At 43.9% G+C, this 25,479-nt stretch overlaps 1 protein-coding gene across 3 annotated transcripts in view; it reads left to right on the top strand.

Moving 5' to 3' along the window:
- C11H3orf20 (chromosome 11 C3orf20 homolog) overlaps nucleotides 1-25,479 on the top strand; it is a 60,061-nt gene that overhangs the window by 7,986 nt on the left and 26,596 nt on the right. For all 3 annotated transcript variants that reach the window (XM_075938761.1, XM_025189546.2, XM_025189550.2), the window contains exons 5-12: nucleotides 1,086-1,188; nucleotides 3,323-3,514; nucleotides 9,513-9,665; nucleotides 11,084-11,204; nucleotides 13,854-13,985; nucleotides 19,971-20,094; nucleotides 21,279-21,537; nucleotides 23,861-24,173. In XM_075938761.1, the coding sequence (XP_075794876.1) occupies nucleotides 1,086-1,188; nucleotides 3,323-3,514; nucleotides 9,513-9,665; nucleotides 11,084-11,204; nucleotides 13,854-13,985; nucleotides 19,971-20,094; nucleotides 21,279-21,537; nucleotides 23,861-24,173 (1,397 nt within the window). The remainder of the gene's footprint in view (nucleotides 1-1,085; nucleotides 1,189-3,322; nucleotides 3,515-9,512; nucleotides 9,666-11,083; nucleotides 11,205-13,853; nucleotides 13,986-19,970; nucleotides 20,095-21,278; nucleotides 21,538-23,860; nucleotides 24,174-25,479) is intronic.

The raw sequence follows: 25,479 nt of genomic DNA, 5'->3' as shown, positions 1-25,479 counted from the left end.
GTATTTTAATAGTGCTTTGCAATCTTTTAAAATAAATTTATCCACTCAGGGTGTGTCTACACTGCACTATAACTCAAAAAAAGATACACAATTTGAGCCACACAAATTGCTTATCTTATTTCAATGCTATTTCAAAATAGCTTATTTCGAAATCAAGCACTATTCCGAAACTTCTCTCATAGAATGAGGTTTACAGAGACATAGGAATAGCGAGCCCAAAATAACGGGCTTGCTCTAAAGGCGTGGGATAGCTATTTTGGGATACTCCAGTATCCCAAAATAATACTCCAGTATCCCAAAATATCACTGCCGTGTAGATATACCTCTCAGGGCCCCGTGATATACGTTCGTGCTATTCTCTCCATTTTACGGACGGAGATATAGGACAAAAGGAGACTTATGTGACTTGTTCAACCTCATACAGGAGCTCTGTAGCAGAGCAAGGAACTGATTCCACCTAGAATTATAGAACTGGAGGGAACTTCGAGAGATCCTTACATCCAGTCCCTGCACTCAGAGTTCCCGGCTAGCATCCTCACTCCTGGATTCTCTCTCCCGCTCCATCTAAACAATTTGAAATCAATTTTGAAAGCAAATGAATTTAGAACCATGTTCCATTTTGGTTCTCAACTTTTTTTCCTTTCCAAGCTCCTACCCTGAAGCCCTTCCAGTGTTCCCATGTGTGTATTGTATATACTGATTTCTGATTTATTCCACAACAGTGACAACTGCTCAGAAATGTTCTGATGAAAAAGGAAAGAATATTTACATGAAACGTATTCCCATTGTTCAGATGGTTTTAACTAAAATAGCTTGTAGATGTGATGGAGCAAAGAATGAAAAGAGGACTATCGCTATTCAGAAAAAAACTGCTAATTAATTTTTATTGTTATTACATTTATGTATTTATTTATTTTATTGGGGAAATTAATATAGCTTTGAGATAGGTATCACTTGTCCATGGTGAAAAGGGGATTAATATAATCTCAGCTTCCCGTTCTGTTGCACAGATTCTCAGGGCAAGGAGACTGACTGTTTAGGAGACTGGCTACTATTAGTCTTTTTCTCAACATTTACTTTTGCAGGTTCCTCTAAATTCAAACCTGTACAGGAGGTGATAAATTTTGACCATCAGCATGACCCATGCCCAGAAGCCAGGCAGAAGCTCAGAGAAATGTGTCGATTTATGTAAGTATCTCCAATGGCCAACACTAAAGCCTAAGGCATGGCGTGAGTGTGAAAAGGACTAAAGTTGTGGGATAGGTACATAGATCCATGCCAGATCAGATCTATGGTCAGTCTTGCTCTATGGCATGTTTCCAGGTATGTCTACACTGCAGAGTTTTTCTGGGAAAATGGCCATTTTTCTGGAAAAACTATACTTACGTCCACACTGCTATTGTGTTCTTTCCACAGAAAGTCGAAAGAACAGAGGGGTTTTCCTGACAGCAGTAAACCTCTTTCTATGAGGAAGAAGCCTTTTTCCGAAAAAGCGTTTTCGGAAAAAGGTGTGTGTGGACGTGGAAGAGAGTGTTTTTTTGAAAGAAGGGGCTTCCAGGAAAAAGCACAGGTGCCTTGGTGGCCACTCTGTCCAGAGTAATCACAGCTGAAATGCAAAATAGTGTCCAATAAATGTGGACACTATCTTTCGAAAAAGCAGATTGCTTTCTCATTGCACTTTTGCTGTGTAGACGCTCTCTTTCAAAGAAGTTTTTCCGGAAGATCTCTTCCGGAAAAGCTTCTTCCAAAAGAAGCCTCCAGTCTAGACGTAGCCCCCAGCAGTGGCCAGCAATAGAGTTTTGATAGGAGGGCAACCCCAGAATGGACAATTATGGAATAATTTACCCACGGGAAGAGTTTCTTCCTAATCGCTTTCAGTAAGTGTACGGTTTACATTGAAGTATGAGGCCTCATATTTCTAAACTGGTTTTGGCTGATAGGTTTCTCTAGTTTGATTAACTTCAGGTTGCAAGGAAATATAAATTTAAAAGATTTGTTTGTTTATGTGGCATAGAAACAAATGCTCTGAGCAAACCTGTATTTACCATGGAGCTATAGGCCCTCTCTCACAGGTCGCTGACTTGAGTTGAAAGACTAGAGTGCCAGCAAAATTTATAGATAGATATGGAATTAAATATAATATCCAACCTGGTTCCACAACAATGTCAGAGGAGAGGGGAAGCATTTGAAATTAAAAGTGCAAAAGGAATTTATGCTGACATAACCTGTAATTCCCAAGTTAGAAGAATTCAGTGCAGATGGTATGGTGAAGACTCCTATTTGTGAGAAAAAGTTCAATTTGATCTTTCTTCACCATGAGAAAATAGTTGTTTTTAGACACCATTAGAAATGTGAAGGAGAGGGGGAAATGATCAGCATTAGTAAATGGAAGGGGCTAAACTCAGTAGGGGAATAGAATATTATCTTCCAGATGCACAGAGTATCACAACACTGAGGGTGAAAAGGGAAATCAAAACTGTAGCAAATAGAGTGCTATAGAAAGAAGAGGAATGGTTGGTTCGGAGAATTGCTAGCGGGGTATACATTTTTTATGTCTATACTGCTGTTTCCATCAGATAGTATTTGGTGACCATACTATCCCTCTGGTTCCCATTGGCTAGGCCAGGACAGAAAATTGACACTGAAGGATGCCCTCTGTGGTAATCCCAACAGAGAGGCCAAGAACTGACTGGGGGAGCCCTTGTGACTGAATGTCCCTCTCACCTCTAGAGATAACCCCCCTCCCCCATGTTAGGAGTGAAGCACATTAGTGAGTGGAGAAGCTTGGCAGTAGCTTATGCTTCTCTTGTGTGTTACTTGTTTTTTGGATGCATTTCTTTTCATCCAATACCTTTCAGAAATAGTACACTCACCACTTTAAAACTGAGAGAGAGAGCACGAAAAATCAGTAAGATTCTCTAAAAGGACAAGCGGGCAGGGCCCTTTCTTAACAAAGGTGTCAAAAAGGACTGGCTTGTATGATAGTCAGGGGCGGCCCTAGACTAGCTGCCAGCAACTGGCGCCCTAGGCGAATTATGCAATTGGCGCCCCCACCTCCAAACCCCTCAATGATATTGCACCACCGTTTGGCGCCCCATTTAACGTGGCGTCCTAGGCGACCGCCTAGTTTGCTGATATGGACGGGCTGCCCCTGATGATAGTAACCTTAAATTAAAGGCAGAAGGCCAGCCCCTCCAGCTGGTATAAATGAATGCAATCAATAGAGCCACATCTGTTTATGCCAGCAGAGGAGCTGGGCCCTGGCCTCATGAATTCGGAATATTTCAGAACCAGACAACTCTTTTATTCCTATTCACTTTAGAGAGGAAGAGAAGGCTGCAATGAAAGCAAAAGGTCACACAAGGCCCCTCACAGTGCGAAACTATGCCTCTGTGCTCGGGTCACTGTCCGTCTCTCCTAAGAAAGGTGGGCAGATGGTTCCACAGCCAACAGAACACAAGCTTAAACCACCAAAGCTCTATTTTGCCTTTCCTGATGGCACAACGTTTATTTTGTATCCTTCTGTTGAAACCAAGGGAGAAGGGTGGGAGAAGGATTTACAGGGAAATGCTCTAGGTTAACAGAGGCTCTTCCAATACTAACCTCCCCAATCACATCGTAGCAACATGAGTACTGTGGCCTTTCCTCAGGGAAGTATCAACATGATTAGTACTCAGTACAAAGACAGAGTTGCTGAGGGAGCCAGATTTTTGGGTTAGTTCTCTACCCAAAGTGGAACATAATATATTGTAGATAGTTACTGAATACGCATGGAGAAATCAATCCTTTGTATATCCTAGAGGAAAGCAGTGGTCGTGTGTAGTTTAGATATTTTTTGGTAAGGATGTAGGAGGGGAGAATATATAGTGGAAAGATTAATAGAAGCTAAGGACAACTACCTTCCAACCTGCCTTGAAGTGAAAGGAGAACTGTGCTTTTTTCATGGGTCTAAGAGAACATTCAGACTGGAAAGTGATTAGATTTATTCAGATACACGCACACACATTCCTGATGATAATGTAACTTTGTACTACAGAACAACCCAGGTAATATACACAGTCCAGAGAGAAGATGAGTTCTCCAGGTGCTATGGGGCTCAGTGCATTCCCGGGGATTGCTTTGATCTGATTCCTGTGTACACTTAAATGACAAATTAATCTTTCCTATTCCCTCATTTGAAATTAAATTATTCCCCACTTCCAGTACCACCTACTGCATTTGATCCAAGAGATCAGTGAGCCATCCGGTGGATTCTAACGAAAGTGGAAACTTCATCTATAAATGCGTTGAATAGCATTTGCTTTTGATCTCTCCTGACTGCTGGATGAAGTCCCTCATTTAGGATCTAATCTCACGCTGATTGAAGTGAGTGGGAATTGGAAAAGGTCATTTGCTTTTGCCATCTGAACATAAGAATGGCCACACTGGGTCAGACTAAAGGTCTGACAGTGGGCAATGCTTGGTACTTCAAAGGGAATGAACAGACCAGGTAACCATCAAGTGATCCATCCCCTATCACACATCTGGCCCTTAAGAACCATTGCTAAGAGTTAGGGATGGGTGAATGTCAGAAAACTCAAAGGTTTGCTTTACCAAGCACTAAGAAGCTCCAATTCTCAGCCAAACCTCTCCTAAGGCCTCCAGATATCATTGTCCTGCCAAACTATGTTGTGAATCTCATGGGAACAGATGATTTCTAGGACATTCTCCTGGGCTGGAAAGACCAGAAGAAATGTTCCTTTTGGACATTTATCGGGGGGCCCACTTTAAATGATTCTATTCATTTGAAAGATGTACTGGTCAGAGAGAGATTTCCTGTTATAACTGGCAGCCTTTCAAACCAGTAGAAAGTGCAACCACTGTTGGAGCTCACATGCCGTGGTGACTGGGGTGATATAAACATCTAACTTAGACAGATGGACTGGATTAAGTTAGATTTTGTCCCTTTTGCTACTGGTCCTAACTATGATCAGGAAGCTCAAAGGCCTTTCAGTTTTTGTTATACGTACTATAGAAGTGCCTAGGAGCCCAGGGCATGGCATAGGAGCCCACTGTACTATATGTGTACAAACACAGAACAAAAAGATGGTCTCTGCCCAAAAGAGCTTACAATCTAAGCGTGCGTGTCAGTACAATTGAACCTCCATACTCCAGGGGCTCGTCTACACTGGCCCCTTTTCCGGAAGGGGCATGTTAATTTCACCTATCGTAGTAGGGAAATCCGCGGGGGATTTAAATATCCCCCGCAGCATTTAAATAAAAATGTCCGCCGCTTTTTTCCGGCTTTTAAAAAAGCCGGAAAAGAGCGTCTACACTGGCCCCGATCCTCCGGAAAAAGCACCCTTTTTCGGAGGCTCTTATTCCTACTTCAAAGTTGTAGGAATAAGAGCCTCCGAAAAAGGGTGCTTTTTCCGGAGGATCGGGGCCAGTGTAGACGCTCTTTTCTGGCTTTTTTAAAAGCCGGAAAAAAGCGGCGGACATTTTTATTTAAATGCCGCGGGGGATATTTAAATCCCCCGCGGATTTCCCTACTACGATAGGTGAAATTAACATGCCCCTTCCGGAAAAGGGGCCAGTGTAGATGTAGCCAGATGAATATGGGGATAATGAATCTGAAAGTAGCCCAGATGTCCCTGATCTGGGAACACCTGTGGTATGGACCCTGGCAGGAGGAGGAGGAGGAAGCAGCTCTGTGTGCTGCTTTTCCCCCTTGCTCTGAACTGGGGAAATGGTAGCACAACGATATGCTTCTCCTGAGGCTTTTCGGGAACACCAGGAGGCGGTGCCTGGGAGCGGTGAGGGGGCACAGAGTCAGGTATGCACCCGGTAGTGGGGCACCCTACTTCCACAGCACCCTCCCTAGCCTGGAAAATTCTTTAATGTGGCATACCCGGTTTCCCAGGGTTGCTGGATGAAAGAGGTTCAAGTGTACTTTTAGAAATGTAAACAAGCTGTTTTGAATTAGGAATGTGAATAACTAGTCGACTAGTCGCTTCCCCCCCACTTGCTGCCTCTATCAGAAAGAGGCAGCAAGGGGGTGGGGGAAAGAAAAGAGGGTGCTTCAAAGCAGCAGCACCACGTGGAGCATGGTGACAGACCCTGGCCTCCACACGGTGCTGCAGTTTTGAAACACTGCGTGCAGCCCAGGGTCAGCTAGGGACTCGACTCCCAGCTGGCCCCAGTCTGCACGCGGCATTTCAAAGTGGTAGCACCTTATGGAGCCCAGGGTCAGCTGGGGACCCTGGGCTCCATGTGGCGCTGCTGCTTTAAAACAACACATGGAGCCTGACACCGGGCTCCCCACAGCGTTTCAAATCAGTAATGCCTCATGCAGCTTGGATTCAGCTGGGGATTCCTAGCTGACCTCAGGCTCCACGCAGTGCTGCTGCTCTGAAACACTGCGGGGAGCATGGGGCCAAGCAGGGGACTGCTTGAGTTCCCCACTGGCCCTGTGCAGATTGTTGCTACACTTCAAAGGTGGAGGCTCACTTATTGACTAATCTAATAGTCTATGCAAATTGCACTGACTATTCGATTAGCCAGTTAATCTAAATGTAACATCCCTACTTTGTATCCCAAGATAACCCCAAGTTCAAAGAACACACCAAGTTTTGGATCAATTCTTTGTGCTACCCAAGTAAGTTTCCCCAAAGTTTTCCATCCATCTCTAAAAGACCCTTAAATAGTTGGGGAGAAATGCAGTTTCTTCCCTAGCATTATTTAATTTTCATAAATTAAACTTTCTGTTCCAGTCCTTGAGAGAGGGAGGTCACTGACTGTTAAGAGGCAAGGAGGGATGAAAGCGCTGTCTGAACTACTACTGGATCCTTCACACCATCTCTCAGGGAATTTCTGCCCACTCACTTTCTCAAAAGGTGCTCCACGGCAGTTCAATTTGTGGTGGTTTTGCAAGTCCTCATGTTCTATTTGACCTTTTGACTGCACTGGGGATTAAGAATTTAAAGAGCCTACTTAAAATTTTCATATAATTTCTCTAGTTTAAATTAATCCATTCACCACACTTTATCCAGTCTCTGCTTTTTTACCAGGTATAAGACACAAAGGGCTCATTTGCCAACATCTTTCCTTCTTTTATTCTGTTTCTTACTCCTCACTTTGGTTAATAGAATCAGTGTCTGCAGAGTTGGTTGTGAAGATGTCAGTGAATTAAGCCCTTCAAGATCTGGCTGCTCAAGAGAGACCAGTCCTGTACTCAGTCAGACAATCATTAGTCATCTGCCTGTAATTCAGACTAATCTCTAATAATTTAGCAAATTGCCTACAACCATCATCAATACTGATGGAAAGGAACTTTGGAAGTACTACCTGACATGACTGGGTGTTTGCCACTACGCCGTGGTGCTATACAATGGGAGTAATTGGTAGCATGGCAGTAACTTTGGAGCTGATTGTTATTTCAAGATGCAGGAATTGCTCTTATGATTTTTCTACACACAATGACCCACCCAATAACCTTTCAGGCTGAGTCACTTATGGTATCATCAGAAAAACAGCAAGAAAGAACAAAAGCAAAGTTGCAATGAGAGACCATGGCATTATATGTTACACTCTTTGTGACAGTCTGCAGCAGAATTGGTTGGAAAATGATTTTTTAAACATACACAATTTTCATTAATATTTAAAAAATCATTCTTGTTAAAATTGTCATTTCAAAATGTTGACTCTTTTCAAAAATTAAAACTCCTCAATTCTTTAGCAAATACACTGTAGAACATCCAGAAATATAGAGTTTTTGACTAAAAATTTTCAAGTATTTTGTTCTCTGAGGAAAAAATCAACAGTTTTTGAGGAAAGCAGACACTTTCCACAAAAATTATTATTTGGGCAAATTTTCTGTTGAAAAATACTTTTGACCAAAGTTTTTCATCAAACTCTCATCTGCCTCAACTGTAAGAACACAATGGCTCCTATTTCTACACATAAACAGAAACGAGAAAGGGCACTACAGTTTCCTAACTATGGGAACCACAATTATTATTTACATTAATAATGTATATTGGTGCTGTTCATCCGTAAAGCTGTCAGTTAGCAGGGAGTTTGTTAAAATGTCTTTTGTAACTAAGAAACATTCCCTTATTCCTTTATATTACAGGCAGTCCCCGGGTTACGTACAAGATAGGGACTGTAGGTTTGTTCTTAAGTTGAATTTGTATGTAAGTCGGAACTGGCTCCAGATTCAGCCGCTGCTGCTGAAACTGACCAGGGGCTGACTACAGGAAGCTGGAGGCAGAATTGCTCTGCCCCCAGCTTCCTGGAATCAGCCACTGATCAGTTTCAACAGCGGCTGAATCTCGAGCCTGGGACAGAACAGCTGGGCTGCCAGGTAGGTCCCTGCAGGACCAACCCGGCAGCACCCCAGCTGCTCTACCCCAGGGTCCACAACAAAAGCCTGGTCTGCTGGGGGGGGGCGGGGGGCGCACTAGCTGCGCCGCCCCCCCCCCAGCAGACCAGGGACACGGGGAGCAAAGCCGCAGTGGCGGCGGGGTCCTGCGCCTCTGAGGCTTTGCTCTGGCAAAGCCTCAGAGGCGCAGGACTCCGCCGCCGCTGCGGCTTTGCTCCCGGTGTCCCTGGTCTGCTGGAGACGGTCCCCAGCAGACATGGGGCACCCGGAGCAGCTTTTCTCGCCCTGGAGGTCGAGGTGGCGGGACCGCTGCGCTCTGGGCGGTCCCGCTGCCTATGAGCTCCGGGGCGAGAAAGCCCCGTTCGTAAGTGCGGATCCGACATAAGTCGGATCCGCGTAACTCGGGGACTGCCTGTACAATAGTTTGATCAAATGTATAACCAAAAATCATAGCTCTCATACTGTGCCCTGAATATTGTCAAACTCTGGTTCAGGTGGACATGTAGATGGAGCTTGTTCCAGAGATGTAGAACAGAGGTATTCACTGAGAGTCTATTCTAAGTAAATAGGTACAATAACTGTTAGATACTGTAGGAGCTTCAGGGGGTAGCCAAGTTAGTCTGTTACAGAAAAAAATACAGCAAGCAAATGGTCTGGTAGCACTTTATAGACTAACAAAACATGTAGATGGTATCATGAGCTTTCGTGGGCACAGCCAACTTCTTCAGATGACCGGAGTTATGATTAGAGGATAAAGAAACTCGAAATAAATAGGAGAAGGAAGGGAGGGGGGGCGGGGAGAAGAAAGATGTTCTGTCACCCACCTCCCTACCTCTGTGCATAAAGTATCAGGAGAAAGGGTGCTAAACCTGAGTAGATAAAGATCAAAGTCAGTGGATGGATAAGGCAGGAAGGATACCATTCAGAAAGTAGTTAGCACAGCTTCAGGACAGGAGGCTAGTCTGATGCTGGGGAAGAGGGTAACAAATATGGCTGCCTTGGGATGCCAAAAATGACTTGGGCACGGCAAGATCCAAATGCAAGAGCTGGAGCTAGTGCTACTTATAATGTTGCAAGATGCAGTTGGACAGAGCATCTCAGGAAGGTCTCTAATATGTAAGCGTTGACAGTACTTGACAGTATGTATAAGTTATCCAACAGGAAGTATTGCTGCTTGCCAGTTCCCCATGTGCTGCATGGGAAAAACAATCACCCTTCTCTTTAATAATGCTCCAAGCCTAGCTCTGCTTGCCTCTTTTATAGTGGACCACCAGGCATGTGTGTGTTACTCCTTCAAAGCCAGGTGAGTGAATTTTAACCTTCTGTAGTGTAGCTAATATGGATGCTGGGAGATGTGGAAGAGGAACAATGAGGCCCATTTTCCAGAGCTGCTCAGTCACTCCCATTGAATCCTGGGGCTGGGCTGCCAAACAGCTGGCTGGAGGTCAGGACCAGGGCCATTGAATAGCTGTTGCCAGAACAGTGAAAGCAGTCAGTCCTGGGACTGCCAGAGCAGGAGTTCCCAGCCTGGGGACCAGCGGCTGGGGTTGGGTCATCCCATGTGGGACTGAAGCAGCAGCGATCAGCCCCTCCTGCAGGAGCAGTGAGGGACCTGGAGCAGCTGCACACCCTGGCAGTGCTCTGTTTGTCCCCACAGTGTATTTTTAGTAGAAGTCAAGGACAAGTCATGGCCTTCCTTGCAATTTTGTTTATTGCTCGCAACCTGCCCTGCCTTTTACTGAAAATGCCTGTGACACATTCTTAACCTTACCTATTACTTAGTGTTTATGATTATCATCCCCATCAGTCTGCCTGTAAGATAGATAATTAAGTCTCCTGACCCTTAAACATTGCACAGAATTGTATTGGTGCTTATTAATGGTGCATGGAAGAGTCAAATCCCAGTGGGTGACTGATGGTTACAGTGCATGCCATAACTCAGGTGGAGAAGGTCACCAGAGAGCTGAGCAATGTGTATGAAAGGGGAAGGGAGCAGAACAGAGCAAAGCTGTTAAGAAGGAAAGTCAAGGATTGTGTGTTTCTCTGAGAGAGCATAAAGACCTTTGCTGCGAGTTCTTTCTTTGGTGCTAGATATTTATAATCATAGATGTGGGAATTAGAGGTACAGGGCATTGCTGCAGCACCCTCTGGATTTGCACCCAACTTCCCCACTCCCAGGGGCCAGCTCTGCTGCCAACCTCGCTAGCCCCAGGTCCTGACCTCTGAGCAGCTCCTGTGGGATCCCACTGGGCCTCCAGGATCCTCCCAGCCCCACTGGCTTTGCAACTACCTGCCAGCCTAACAGGCTCCAGGATCCTATTGATGTCCAGATCCACCGCCAAGAGTTCCATCACCTGCTAGCCCCGGGGTCCAGGCCATTGGCCCTGAAGGTTCAGCTGCCACCCAGAGTCCCTCCCTACACTGGCTTAGGGCTCAGTAGTTGCCCCCAGCTGTGGCACCAGCCTGGAGCGAGTGAGGGACTAGGATTGCCAACTGTCCTGGAATGTATGGACTGGACACCATTGCTACGAATGGTGTCCAGTTGGTCTGATCCAGAAGAGCTGGCAACCATCATAGGGTGAGAAACAGTCTAAGGAGGGGGCATAACTCAGCACCCTCACACTAAAAATTGTTCCAGTGTCACTGTTTGTTTGCTATTGATTATTTTATTTTATTTTCAACACAAAGTCTAACTAGTATTTTCTCTTCTGCCCTGCCCAGGTGTTCACTTGCATTAATGATGGATCTTGAAGGTGGAGCAGTTTGGGACAGAGATGGATATTTAACACATAAGTGGAGTTGGTCTTCAAAGACCCAAATTTTACAGTCTTTAGAATTTCAGGTACAAAAATGAGTTATTGCTAAGTGCTAATATTCAAAACAGAATAATTAGAGTCAATAATTATGAACATCCCTAGACTACAGAATAGCTGCCTGTGTCATGTGGTTTTGCAACAGCAACACCTTACTGCCTGGGTTCTTCTGTTCGATGCAGTGTGGGTAGTTTTGTTGTGCCTGCTTTGATTCCACTTTTGCACCAGTCTTAATCTGCAGATTATTTCTAATTTATCAAATTTGAACTCATATGGTCTTGGAAAGATGCAACATGTCATCTCAGTTTCCAGCTGTAGCTTCTTGAAAAAGACAGGGCTGCAGCATTATTAGTTCAAAAAGAAGCCCTGTACCAACCAGGCCTGCTGAGGGAGGGGGCAAAGGGAGAAGTTGCCCTGGGGCCTGGTAATTCAAAAGGGCCTGGGACTCCTGACTACTGCTACTATCACTGGAACGGCTGCAGCTGAAGCCCCAGGCCCTTGAAATCACCATCAGAGCCCTGTGCAGCGCACTGTGGGCAGCTCTGATGGCTGGCTAGAGGGGAGAGGGTTGCAGCGTGTTCTGGGTGGTGCTTCTGGGAGCACAGAGCCATGCTGGCCCCTCCTTTGCCCAGGGGCGTGGTGTTATGCTTAAACGAAGCACACGAGATCTTTTATAGGGGAAAAGGCAGTACACGGCATTTATTGAGAATACAACAGTTGCATATGCTTTTCAATCACACACACACACAAAACATCATGCATGCACAGTCCTGCCAGACGATGTCATAGTTACCAGTCCAGATTCTGTATCAATCTAGTGGCCAGCTAGATTGAACATAGGGGGGAGCAGGACCTTTGTCGGTCGATCGATCCGATGCTCCTCTGGAATTGGCGGCTGGCAAGACAAACCCAAAGTTCCATAGCCAAGCACCCTGCTTTTATAATTCTTTTCTCTGTTGAAATCAATGTATTCCGCTGTGTCACTCTGTGACCGGAACGTTATCTTTTTGATGTCAGTGTTCCCAAAACATTTTCCAAGGCTCATTTTGTAATCAATCGTCTTTCCCGGGTGCTCGCTTTGCTGCCAATATCCAATCATCTTGTGAGTAGGGGTACGCATTTTTTATGCCAGGCCTTCTAGTTTTCGCCCACGCTCAACCTCCTTTTTGGCCCTCTGGTCCTGAGCAATAACTTTTTGCACAGTTATCTCGACACATTCATACCGTCCTTTTCACATACATAAGCAATGTTACAAGGGCTCTCAAGGTTATGCAGCACAACATCAACATCTGCATTGGCACAGCAAAGAGAGGCATTGTAAATCAAGCAATTAAGGCCTCAGCCTTCAACATTAGAAGAATTCCTCTAATCTCATTAATCCAGCCACAATACCCAAAACTCTGTCTCTTTACTTAGGCCTAAACTTTAGAACAAGGAAATATAGGAGATATATACTTTACTAAAGGATTTGACTTACTACAATCTTAAATATAATTATATATATGTTACCTTACATTACTACATTACTAAATCTAAAATACCAATATAAAAAGAATAAAACTTTCAATTCCAACACAACACTGGCAAGTCTGTCAGCCCCCTTGGTGCCACCAGTCTGGGGAGAACTTCATAACTGAAGGCTGAAATTTTCAAGGCCTGATAGGGGTGCCTAATGCTGATTACTGTTAAAGGAAACTTGGCATCCAAATCAGCTAGATGGCTCGAAAAATCTCAGCTGAATTGTTTCACGTTAACTCAGTTAACACAGATTGACTGGACTGAAGAGTTGTAAACCGCCAAGAGTTAATGATCCCATGCGGCTAATTTGTTTCTCTTTGAGGATGTCCTGGAACACCGCAGACTGAAGAGCAAATCCTATGAAATGTTGTTTTGAGCACCTTCAACTGCTGGTCTGAATGAAGCAACTGTACATGTTGGAAATCACCACTCTGTGGTGCTGTGACAAATCTAACGTTGAGGAGTGGCTCATACTTCCTTTTGTTTTACAGGACCTCCTCCTTTCCCCCTCAGTCTCAGTTTAGACTGAAGTGAGATTTTTCCATCAAATTATTTGAATTTACACACCTGCCTTTCATTAACAAAAGAACCCAGGGTGCATCTAGACTACATTCCTTTTTTGAAAGAGGAATGTACATGAAGGAAATTGAAAATGAAAATGAAGCGCAGATTTACAAATCTTGCACTTCATTTGCATAATCACATTCAATCGCTTTTTCGAAATAGGTTTTTTCGAGAAAAAAGGCAGTCTAGACGCAGTTCTTTCAAAAAAACAAACCCTTTTTTGAAAGAACCCTGTAAACTTCATTTTTCTTCAATAAGGGTTCTTTCAAAGGGATTGTTTAAAAAAAAACCTTTCGAAAAAGTGATCGGACGTGATTATGCAAATGAAGTGTGAGATTTGTAAATCTCGCATTTCATTTGCATTTTTGATTTCTTTCATTTACATTCCTCTTTTGAAAGAGAAATGTAGTCTAGATGCACCCTCAGTTTTGCTCCAAGGAGACATAAACCCTGACAAAATGTGTTAGGGGTCTTTCACAGGCCTGGGAAGCTGTCAGATGAAGGAATGGGTAGAAATCTCCCAGAATAGCATGTGTTAGGAAAACAGTGCCAGTAAAAACGAAGTCAGAATTTACCCTGTCCATTATCTTCCTCAGATAAATGAAGAGCTAAAACTGAAGGTACTTGGTGAAAATTCCATTACGCTTTCTTTTTCCTGTTTGAATGAGACCATCAATATGTCTTTGTCAAGAGCTCCATGTACACACCCTCCCAAAGCTGACAAACGGGTAAGCAGCAGTCATGTATGAATTGCATCGGGTAGGATGACTGATGGGTGCCCTACTAACTGCTAACCAGTTTCAAATCCATTAACCCAGAGGTTCTCAAACTTTGTGATACCGCGACCCCCCTCTAAGTTGATGCAACCCCCCTCTAAGTAGCTTGTGATGCCCCTTTAAGTTGCTTACGACCCCCTGGGGGGGTCGGGACCTACAGTTTGAGAAATGCAGCATTAAACATTTTTATTATGTGGAATATGAAAGAGGTATAACTCTTGTGAAAAAAGCCCTGTCTTCTGACGATCAACAGTACTTTTTCTTGCACAAAAATGTGCTTGTAGTATGGACACTCCACAAGATTTTGTGCAAAAACGCTGCAGTGTAAATGTAGCCTTAATGTTTGTTCATCTCGCCCTCAGGCTTTTCAATGGTACATGCCACCATGGGACATAATACAATTACTAAAGCTATCTCCTCTTCTAAGAATAAGAAGGTGCCACAGTTATTGCAGGGAAGGGGCAACTGTCGAGTTTTTAATAGTGTGTCTACTCTCATTTAACTTCAGTTAATATTCTGAATGACTGTTTTGCACATGATTTTGTATGTCTTGATTTTGAAGTGGACCAGAAGCAGAAATGTTTCGGTACTGGGCCTGATACTACATTCCTTATACACCCCAAACACCCATGAACAGTCAGGCGGCAGTGGTGCTACACCTGGCACAACTGAGACAGGACAAAATTAACTTGTTGCTACCTCTGTCTCCCTGCCTCCCAATACAGTGACTGACCTTGTATCTGATACGTCATGGTCACACTGGGTATGTCTAGACTACATGACTCCTCATTTCACGAGGCATGCCGGAGCGGTCGACAAAGGCTTCCCTTGTCGACTGCGGCACGTCCAGACTGCCCCGCTGTGCTGCCAAACAGCTGATCGGCACAGCGCAGCGGCCATTTTGATGTAAATGAAGCGGCAATTATTTAAATCGCCGCTTCATTTTCCTGTGTCTAGTAAACTCATCTACACGGCTCTGTCGACAGAGTCATGTAGTCTAGACATACCCACTGAGTTGTGGTGAACTACAACCATGCCCCCCAGGGTGGTTCTTGCAGCCTGGGTTGGCTGGAGCACAACAGTGCTCTGGCCACCATCTCTCCCTGACCTTGCTGCTTCCTACTGAGGGATTATGAGGAGGATGGTACAGAGTGGTGGGCAACACACTGCTTCTCAGGGTTCGCTATTCCCCGATAATGGGAACTGCAGGTGGCTTTACCTGCAGACACAAAGTAAAGGGACAGCTTACTCTGACAAGCTTACCCCTCCGCTCTCTCCCCTCCGAACAGCTTTCCCTGACAAGCCCTGTGCAGCCTGGTATAAAGTCATTGTGCCAGTTCCATTCCAGCCACAGGTTTACTATACCTGGCTTTCTGGTTACAGTGTGCTCCTGAAGCAGTGCAGAGGCGAAGAGGGAGGGGCTGCATGAGGGAATTGAAGATCTGGCCTTGGGTGTGTGTAAGGGCACACGCCCTTGCCCTAGGCGGTGGGTCGCCCGCAATCGCCACCAGAGTCTGGTGCCCTTGACCAACCCCACTGTCCCTCTGTGCTTTTAGTCTCTCAGTCACTTTGAATTGGGTTTAGTGCCTTTAAATGCCATTACTATTTCACAGCATGCTACAAGACCCACCACTCAGAACTTCTCGCCCAACACTGACAGGATGGCAGGTAGGGGGACCCGGGCCCACCCACACCTCCAGGTCCCAGCCCAGGGCCCTAAGGGAGGGGCGATTAAATCCTTGCCCTAAACTTCCCTTTGGTCGACGGGGACGCCACTCAAAACACGCTGACCCACGGGCCTCAAACCCCCACCTAGTCCTTCCCCTCCAGTTACCTCCTGTCGGCCTATGCCTCCGCACCCTAGCCCATCACAGTGCACTCACCGTCAGGGATACGCTCTCCTCACCGTCCCTCTCCGGAACCTCCCTGTTCCTTCCTCCACTGCCTTCCAGCCTTCCTCTCTTCCCCTCTGGGTTGCGGCAGGCTGTTTTTAAAGATGGCACCACAGCACCACGTTGGTCGCCTTCCACCTATGCCTGAGCACCGTGTGTCAACACACCGGCAGCGTGGAGTGGGCACCGCCAAGTTGCAGTTCCCCTGCTCGACTGTGCCTGCGCGTCTGTCCCGCTGCCGCCCCTCTCTCTCCCGGTCCAGTACCGGTCACATGGTTAGGGAGCAGATGGCTTCTTCACCACACGCCTTTGGCCCGTCAGCGGCTTTATGATCTGCCGGTGGCACCCCTGCCTTCCCTGGGGCGGAGTTTTCCATGGAAGTGCGGAGCCCGGCGGCTCCATCACAGTATGCAAAAAACATAGGATCAGGCCCACAGAGAGGCAGGAATGAACTATTTCTAAACTACAGGGTGCTGTTATGATAGACGCAGACATTTTTTGCAGTCATAATTCTTAAACTGTGAGCTCTTCAGGCAAAGGATGGCATGAAAGGTACTTACTTAGCTGTGGGTATTACTGCAAAACAAATACTACCACTACTAATCTGCTGTATGTCTCACTAACTTGCAAACAGAAATGCTAGAATTCATATGAAAGGGCTCTTCCAATTTCCATCCTGGTTTCTTGATCTGAGTTGGGTAGCTAAACTGTGGGCTATGCTTCTCTTCCAATGCACTACCAGTTGAACCTCTCTAATCTGGCACCCTTGGGACCTGACTGGTGCTGAACTAGAGAATTTGCCAAACCATGGGAGGGCAGTATTGTCTAACAGCATTACCAACGCTTCCACTGCTTACTGGGCTCTTAGAAGACATTTAAGGCTAAATTAGAGATAAATAACAGCACAGAACACTGAGCACCAGGACTGGTGGCTGTAAACAAATTTTATGGGACCACAGGAAACCTGGCCACACCCATGATAAGTGGACATCCAGCTAACTAAAATCATGCTGGGCTACAGATGTTGCTGCATCAGAGAATGCTGGACTAGAGAGGTTCAACTTATAGTGGTGACATTTACCCCATGACAAGGGGGCTTGTGTACTTGAAATCCTGTGTTAAGGTCCGTCTCAGTGGAGCATTTATGGTACATAAGTAGATAGTCAGCAGGAATAAACCTTGCATGGGGGCCTCTGTGCTGGAATGAATTGCTCCCTGAGCCCCAGGTATTAAGCACAGAGCTGTTTGGTTTGCAGATGCTTTTACCCCAGGTTTTGACTTATCAGCAAAAGCCAACATTACATTTAAGGAAAATAGATAAACAATACAGCCCCTTGTTTTAAGACTAGCTGTTTTCAAATTGCTTCCCAAGGTTCCCATTGACATTTGAAAAGTAGCCCCTAGGAACTACATTGAAACCTAACTTAAAGACAACCCTCTCTTTCAAGAATAATTCCAAGGTTCTTCCCTAAATATTTATATTGTGGATGCACTTTTATAGAAAGACAGTCTTTCAATTAAAATGCTTTATTAGCCCAAAAGCTGCCTTTGTAGGCTGCCTGAATGACATATTTCTCCACCATTTGGTGTTAATTGGGCCAGCTTTTATATCTAGAATTCATCATCATCCCAGCTGGCATTTTTGTTTTTACTGTTTTTACTTTTAGAAGACAAATAAAATAAAAAGGTTTATTTGTCATAAAGAGAGGAAATCTGTCAACTTCAAAACCAAACAGCATGTGGCAAATAAATACTTGCCTCTAACATCTTAGACAATTTAAGCTAAAAGAATGTTTGAAATCCAATTTACTTTTAAAATCTTTACTTTTTGCATTTCCCTCTCAGGGAATGTTTATTTGACGAAAAAATAAATTCTCTGACTGAATTAAGAGGGGGTAAAATCTTGGAAGCATTTTGTAGTGGTGCTAGGTGCAAGATCTGGCCAATGTAAATCACATGTAAGTAGATGCTAGACATTCTGGGTAGATTTCAAAATGTGTTGCTCTCCATGTTTGAAAATGCAAGTTTCACTGACATATTAATATCTATTAAATATTTAAAAATACATTCTCGCTATTGTCAAGGAGAGTTTGCATTCAGAAGGAAACATTTTTCATAGGTCAGTGCTGAATTAATATGGAGCTGTTATGCTGTAGGTCATAGAATTTAAGGCCAGAAGAGACCAAAAGTCATCTATTCTGACCTTCTGTCTATCATAAGCCACCAACATACCACCCACCTGCACACTAAACCCAACAACTTAAATTAGACCAAAATGTTATAGCCCTGAGAAAATTAGAAAATTAGTGTCACGGGCAGAGAATGGGAGGGACAGGTGCACCAATACCTCAGGCCCCAGAACATTGATTAAATGAGATGTACCCAAAGGATCCTGACATGTGACCAGCATCCACACACTGCAGGGGAAGGTGAACCCCCATGTCACTGCCAATCTGAGCTGTGGAGAAATCCCTTTCCAAACACACACATGACAACCATTCAACCCTGAGCATGTGAGCAAGCACAAGCCAGTCATGATTTTATAGCCTTCTTCATTTTAGAAAAGAGAAGATTGAGGGATATGATAGAGTCCAAGTCTAAATCCTTCCTCATAGGGCAGCCATTCCAAACCCCTAATCATTTTTGTTGCCCTGTTCTGAACTTTTCCAGTGCCTGTCTTTGCTCTTCCTCTTGCTTTTCATGTATTTGTGAAATGTTTCCTTGTTATCCTTGTTATAGTCATCCTTTGTAATTTGAGCTAGTTTCCAATTTCTGCATGTCTCTCTTTTGGAGGTTGAGGTCATCATCTTTCAGATAAAAGTAAAATCAACGGGTTTATTAGCCCAGGTCACTCAGCCAAGGGCATCATTTTTTGGGGGGGAGGGGAGACACCTACAGCCATGCATACCGCTTGCTCTTCTTCTTTTTCCTCTATCAGAGAGCGAGGGGAAAGTCACTTGTGTCACTTGTTGCTCTGCCCCCTCCCCTTCCCAGCTGAGAGTGAAAGGAATGCATACAAGCTGTGTACTTTCCCCTGGCTCCCCGCTAAGAAAATGGGAAGAAGAGTAAGCAGCATCCAGGTACGTGAGGCTGCAGCCCTCTGCCCCACCGAAATGGTGCCCTTGCACTCAACCGTATTCAACTTTGTCTTCCTAAACTCCCCCCTGCAGTTTTAATTAGAGATGTTATTCTTCTGTGCTTTCTAACCTAGCCTGTTATGCGATATCACTGAATGTTGTTAGAAGACTAACTTATTTCATAGCAAATTTCACTGCATTTGTTGTATATTTAGGTCCTAAAGGGCTTTGGAGTGCCATAAGATAAAAAGCTCCATATAAACGTAGCACTAGACATGAGAATCTGTTTCAGTAGACACGGAATTTTTGCTGCAATACCAGAGTTACCCTCTTCTATTTTTCAAATATCAGTACTGGGAGATCTTTCACTTCGTCCAGGACATTCAGAAAAACTCTGATTTGACAGTCTCATCCGAAAGATGGCATCTATAACAATACAATTTCCCTCAACTTTGACTTGCAGGGGTGTCATTTATGGCTGGGGTTCTTTTTTATATACAGGCAGTCCCCGGGTTACATGGATCCCTACTTACAAACGGGGTGAGGCAACCCCGCACTAGCTGCTTCCCCCCAGCAGACCAGGGAGACACGGAGCAGCTTTTCTCAGCAGACATCTCAGCTTGAGAATAAAGGACTGAGGGAAGTGAGGTGTGGGAGAATAAAACTGAGCTCTGGAGAAATGTTTGTCTAGAGTTTCCCCTAGAATATGTACCAGTTCCGACTTACATACAAATTCAACTTAAGAACAAACCTACAGTCCCTATCTTGTACGTAACCCGGGGACTGCCTGTATATATAATCTTCTGGCTTACACAGGATCTTGGATCATGACTAGGAAGCAAGACTGTTATTAACTCAAACGGTCTCTAACAGAGCTGTACCAGCCTCCCCTTAGTCATGGTGTCATTCAAAGTTTGCAGGGATGGAAACATGATTCTAATCTGGATTTCTCCATTCACTCTTTAAAGGAATTTGCAAAAGCAAATGACAGTGAGGAGAAGGAGCAACAACTGAAGAGAGCCTTAGAAGAGATTAAGAAGCGATTTCAGAAAACAGTGAAACAATTTATAAATGCCATTTTGATAGCATCAGGTATAAGTATTTTTTGCTGAGTGCCAACAAAGTGATCAGTCTTGTAGATATGTAAAATAAGGTCTGGTGTCTCCCCAAGGGATTTACACTTTAGTCGCAACACATATTAATGCAAAGATGATGATGCAAAGTCAAAGTACTGGAGCAGCTGGGAGAGAGAATTGCAGAAAGGCTTTCTGGAAGAGGCAGACTCAAAGGAATGAGTTGAAGAGAAAAAACAATGTGGGTACTGAATAGAGCTGAGCAAATAATTAATTTCTGTTTCAGTGGCTGAACAAAAAAAAAAATCAGAAAAAAGTCCTATCTTAGATTGCCCCAAAATAGAAATGTTTTGGGTTTTTCCCTCTGAAATACAAAAACTTAAAAAAAATCTTGGTTTGGTTCAAATGAAATGTTTTGTTTGATCTCAAATGATTTTCCCCCAATTTTTTGCTTTGTTTTGGGTCTTTTTTTATCCTTTTTTAAATTTGCTACATTTCTAAACAAAATGTTTCAAATCTAAAAGTTACATTTTCAGAATGTAATGTATCAAAACGTTGTGACTTTTTGAGCATCTTTTCTTTTTTTTGGAAGCAAAACTATTATCTAAATTTGACCTGAATTCATGAATACATTTAACTGACACTGAATTTTTCACTGAATGATTTTTTTTCATCCAAAATATTTCACCCAGCACTAGAACTAAAGTTACTTTTATTAAAATATTTGAAATAATTTAATATTGAAATATTAATAGATTTATTGAACAACAGAACTCAAGGGGGTGAACTAGAACATCTAAAAGTCCACCTCTAACTTGGATGGTTTTATTTACATTTTCTGAGTAACTCCAAAATACCTACATACACTTGGGAAGATACACAAGTCACAAGTTACTCAGTGTCCCATTTAGCTTTGGGGGCTACGTCTATACTACATCCCTCTGTTGGCAGAGGGATGTAAATGAAGCACTTCAAAAATGCAAATGAAACAGGGATTTAAATATCCCATGCTTCATTTGCATAATCATGTAATGGCGCTCTTTCGAAAAAGCGCTCTTTTGAAATTGAAACTGCAGTCTAGACGTGGTTCTTTCCAAAATGGGGCACTTTTTTGAAAGATCCTGTAAACCTCATTTTTGTAAACCTAACCACATCCTTAAGTGTTAGGGTTTATTATCAATTATTATTATTTATTATTTGCAGGTATAATTCCTATAGAATATCCAGTCCTAGCAGAAGCAAAGCATGTCAAATTTAAAATGAAACCACCACCATCTCAGACCTGGGCTAAAAGAGCGAAAGAAGAATGTTTTCCAATAGCATCAGAAAGAAAAAGGCCTCAAAAACCTCCTAGAAGGCCTGCTGATAGAAGGGTTCCTTCTAAGCCTTCTAGCCGACTTGTGGACCAAAGGAGACCTTCCAGTTACTTGGATACAGTGACTCAACCAAAGCCAGCACCCAGGTTTGTTGGAGATGTGTGCACTCTCCCTGCTGGGGAAGAGGACACTGCATCCTTGAAATCTGTTGTGCTTAAAAGAAGCACCCAGGATCTTTTTCAGAGGGATAAGGCAACATGCCACATTATTGAACATACATAGCTCAATCAAGACTTATTTGCATATGATATATATATCACTCATGCACTAACACGCACACAAGCACACTCCATCTTGTTGTTACCAACTAGTTGCTCCTCTTCACTTCACTGGTCAGGTGAGTTAGATGAGGGAAGGGTGGAGCCAGGCTTCTGCTGATCCGGATCGATGCTCCGATGTGACATGACGAGACCTGGGGTCCTCTGCAAGACATCTCACTTTTATAGCAGCTTCCCTCTCATGCAAATCTATCTCAGATTCAAAATCTGGGTCTGTGTTCATTGGTTCGTTGTGCTGCTTCTCTCTGGGTGTTGTCCCGATGCTGTTCAGAGAGGGTGTTTTCCAAAGAAGGTGCTTGCTTCTAATCCCCAAGGCCCTCAATATGTCTGCTCTTCTTTATTGAGCCCACTTGACAAGTTTTATTGTCCTTGGGTCTGGCTTCCACCCCTTCTTCAACTGTTGTAACTGTCTGGAGGTGCTTGGCTTCCAAGTCTTACTCATTCACACCTCATTCATTCAACAGGGCAATTGATTACAGAGTAGGGGGGAGATCTTATTCTACTCCTAGAAAAAAGACATTCTTCTTCCACTTTAACTATATTCCCAGTTTTCTACAAGTTTTCTATATAGGGTTCTAATACAAAGTTCCCATATCAAATAGGGGTCTACTACAAGGTTATATGGAGAGGCACAATGCCAAGTCATATGAAATACAAAATAGCACAATGTAAAGTCATATGAAATTATGTGAAGATACTTAATACATAGATTTATCTACAAATGTTAGGGTCACAGGAAATGGTTGTGTGGCAAATGAGGTAAACAGGCAGCTGGAAGGATTAAACTGGATTCTTTGAACCAACTCCTTAATTAGCATTAATCAACATAGCTCTAATAGGTTCAATGGGAACTCTGCTGACACACGCTAGCTTAGGAGCTGTGCCTTTACATAATGCGGGGGGAGGGGAACCTTTTTTGGGTTGGAGGCTGCTGACCCACAGAAAAAAATCAGATAGGGGCCATACACAAGCGACAAGCACAAAACAAAACAAACAAAACACCCCTCACTGATGTAGCCCCCAACTGAGGAGAAAGACATTCCCCACATTCCCCCTAGCACACCAGAGCCTGGGGGGCCAGGTTAGTAGATTTTGTGTGCCTCAGCCCACAGTGGGGCAACAGGGGGGGCTGGAGCTCCAGCAGGGGCTCCCCAATGCTGGGGTGGGCCCTGAGCCTCAGGGGCCGCATCCAGGCAAGCAGGGGACCACATGTGGCCCCCAGACCTGAGGTACCCCACCCCTGACATAATGCAATGGCAACATCTTGCCTTCTTTTTCAATCTGCTCTGCTATTCCTACTGCGGTTTCTTCATGAGATCCTAGATACATCATGCATTTCTTCCTCACTGGGAAGGTGAAATCCCTCAAGTCACAATAAACCTCCACACACAGAACTACTGAGAGTTATACGATCACATTGCACAGAGAACATTTAGTAGCAGTTGCACAGTTTGTTTGTCAGGATATTTTCACCACCATAAGCACAAGAGATTGAATATTCCTGTAAAATAAATATTTCTGTTCTGCAAGACCTGATGAAGGGCCATCAAAAGAATGCTGTTATAGGCCCTGATCCTTTATCAGTAGAGTCAAGGGGAGCTTTTCTGTTGACTTCAAAGAGCATAGGATCAAACCTTAGTGAACCAGCTCAATCTGACCTGATGCCCTAGTATTAGTTTCTGAGGGTTTCTCTGCACCTGTTGGAGGATTTTTCCCCTCTGTCACACATTCCTGAGTGAAATCAACTGTGAGTGGGAAAAAAGTAGTGAACCTTCTCCCTCTTAAAGGGCCATACTCCTCTGATGGTAAAGAATATGATGCTTTTTAAGTTGCAAAATCAGGGTCTAGATGGAAGTTGAAATCTTCTGCAAAATGTGAAAGTTTCAATTGAAAGTTGGTTTTGTTGTTTTTTTAAAGACTATCTCTGTTTTACATATAAGCCCAATCTTGACTTTTTAAAAAGTCAGATTTCCATGTCTTAGACATACTAGAGACTTTTGCCTTAAATCATGGTAATAGATTGGCTGATATTTATTACTTTCTTGGGTTATAGTAAATTGCATAACTGTCTACTGTATATTATGTACTTTTGATACGTTTGTCTCTAAACTAAACTTCATTCACCTTGCAGAGTTAAAACTGTTTCAGCTGCGGATGCCCACCCTCCCAGGACCTGGGCATCCTCTACTGCTGACTGCCCAATTGTGCTCCGGAGGCTGCTGTCCAAACAGGATTCTGGTTTGGGCTGCAAATGTGTCGTGAAAATTCCATTTGTTACCGACTTGGAGTTTGACAAGTTTATCTCAGCCCCCAGAAAGTCTGATCAGATCCTGGTGATCTTTGTCCTGTCATCCCAAAATCCTTCCTATTCTCCCTTCTTGGAGTGGATGTTACAGAGTCTATACATGGAAGAACAGCATGGCCGCCCGTCCCCTTGCATTCAGGTAAATTGTGGTTTGGATTAAGATTGCAGGAAAGGAAATGTTCATAGGAGACCCACAGCAAAGGTGGGCTGCTTAGTGCTTTTCAAAAAACATAACATGCAGAGTGAGTGACACCAGTGAATGGTGTTGGACTGACAGTAGTGTTCCTGTAAGCTGAGTGCTTGTGTAGCTGCCCAGGAGAGACTCAAATACCTCCCAGCTGATTGGAAGAGCACTTCCAGCCTTTCACTGCTGGCAGCATGTGTTTCTATTGTATGTGTGGATGTGCACCACTCTCTGAGCACATAAAACTTATTCTGCACATGGATAGAAGTTAGAGGGAACATTGTCTGGGAGGTCAAACAAGATGGTCACAGTGGTCCCTTCTGATCTTGGGATCTATGATTCTGAGATGAAAAAACTCCTCATGGAGCAGCTATATCACACAGCAGCAGCAGTTCCAATTTTCTCATGCTGTCCACTCCTGTGCTCCAATCCCGATGTATGGTGGGGTTGGGGGAACCATTACTAGTGATGCCGAGGGGGAGTTCAGTATTTCCAACCATTTTTACACACAGCCTTACAATTTAAAGGGAGTCATTAAATGCTGGCCTGAATTCCAGGCGTGGTGACACGTGGCGTTATAATACTGTATATACACAACTGTGTCAAATTGGCAACTCCCAGCATGCTTTAGTTTATCTGGCAAAGTGTTACATTCAGTGAGAAGAAATAAATAACCCAATCAAAAGCATTTTGCATTCTGCCATGGCTACGTAACTGACACCTCTTTTGCGGCAGTGCTTCAAGGGTCCAATCCAAAACAATCTTGCATCTGGCCCAAAGGTAGCAGAGTAATTATATTGTAATTTTATAACAGTGGACTCAGAAACCCTGACACCGCTCCCTCCAAAAAATCAAAACTCCAAACCCTCCCCCAATCTTGAAAAAGGGAAAAATGCCAGAAGCTCTGTGAAGTCCAGTAGGGACTTTGATTGTTGCTATTGATTTCATATGGAAAGTGTTCAGGTATTATGGTGATGGGCAGCAGTAGAAAACCCTAAAAAAAGCAGATGGCAACCTCTTCTGCTTCAACAAATGCAGTGCAGCAGCTCTTTTCTCTCTAAGCCTTCACAGATAAAATATTTTGGTGAGACCTGTTAAATAGTGTTATATCACTTCATCATCTAAAACTAGACTGGATATGTCCCTCACAAATACCAGTCAGGAACCATACCTTTGCCTTGGTGGGACTGGGAGGTATTGACAAAATCACTTATGTTCTCCATCCTTCCTTTCAGTAATTCTGACACTGGTTGTCATTTAA

This window comes from Pelodiscus sinensis, chromosome 11 (assembly GCF_049634645.1).
Source record: "Pelodiscus sinensis isolate JC-2024 chromosome 11, ASM4963464v1, whole genome shotgun sequence".
Classification (NCBI taxonomy): Eukaryota; Metazoa; Chordata; order Testudines; family Trionychidae; genus Pelodiscus; species Pelodiscus sinensis.
The sequence above is the reverse complement of the archived record's forward strand: the minus strand, read 5'-3'. Positions and strand labels throughout refer to the sequence as shown.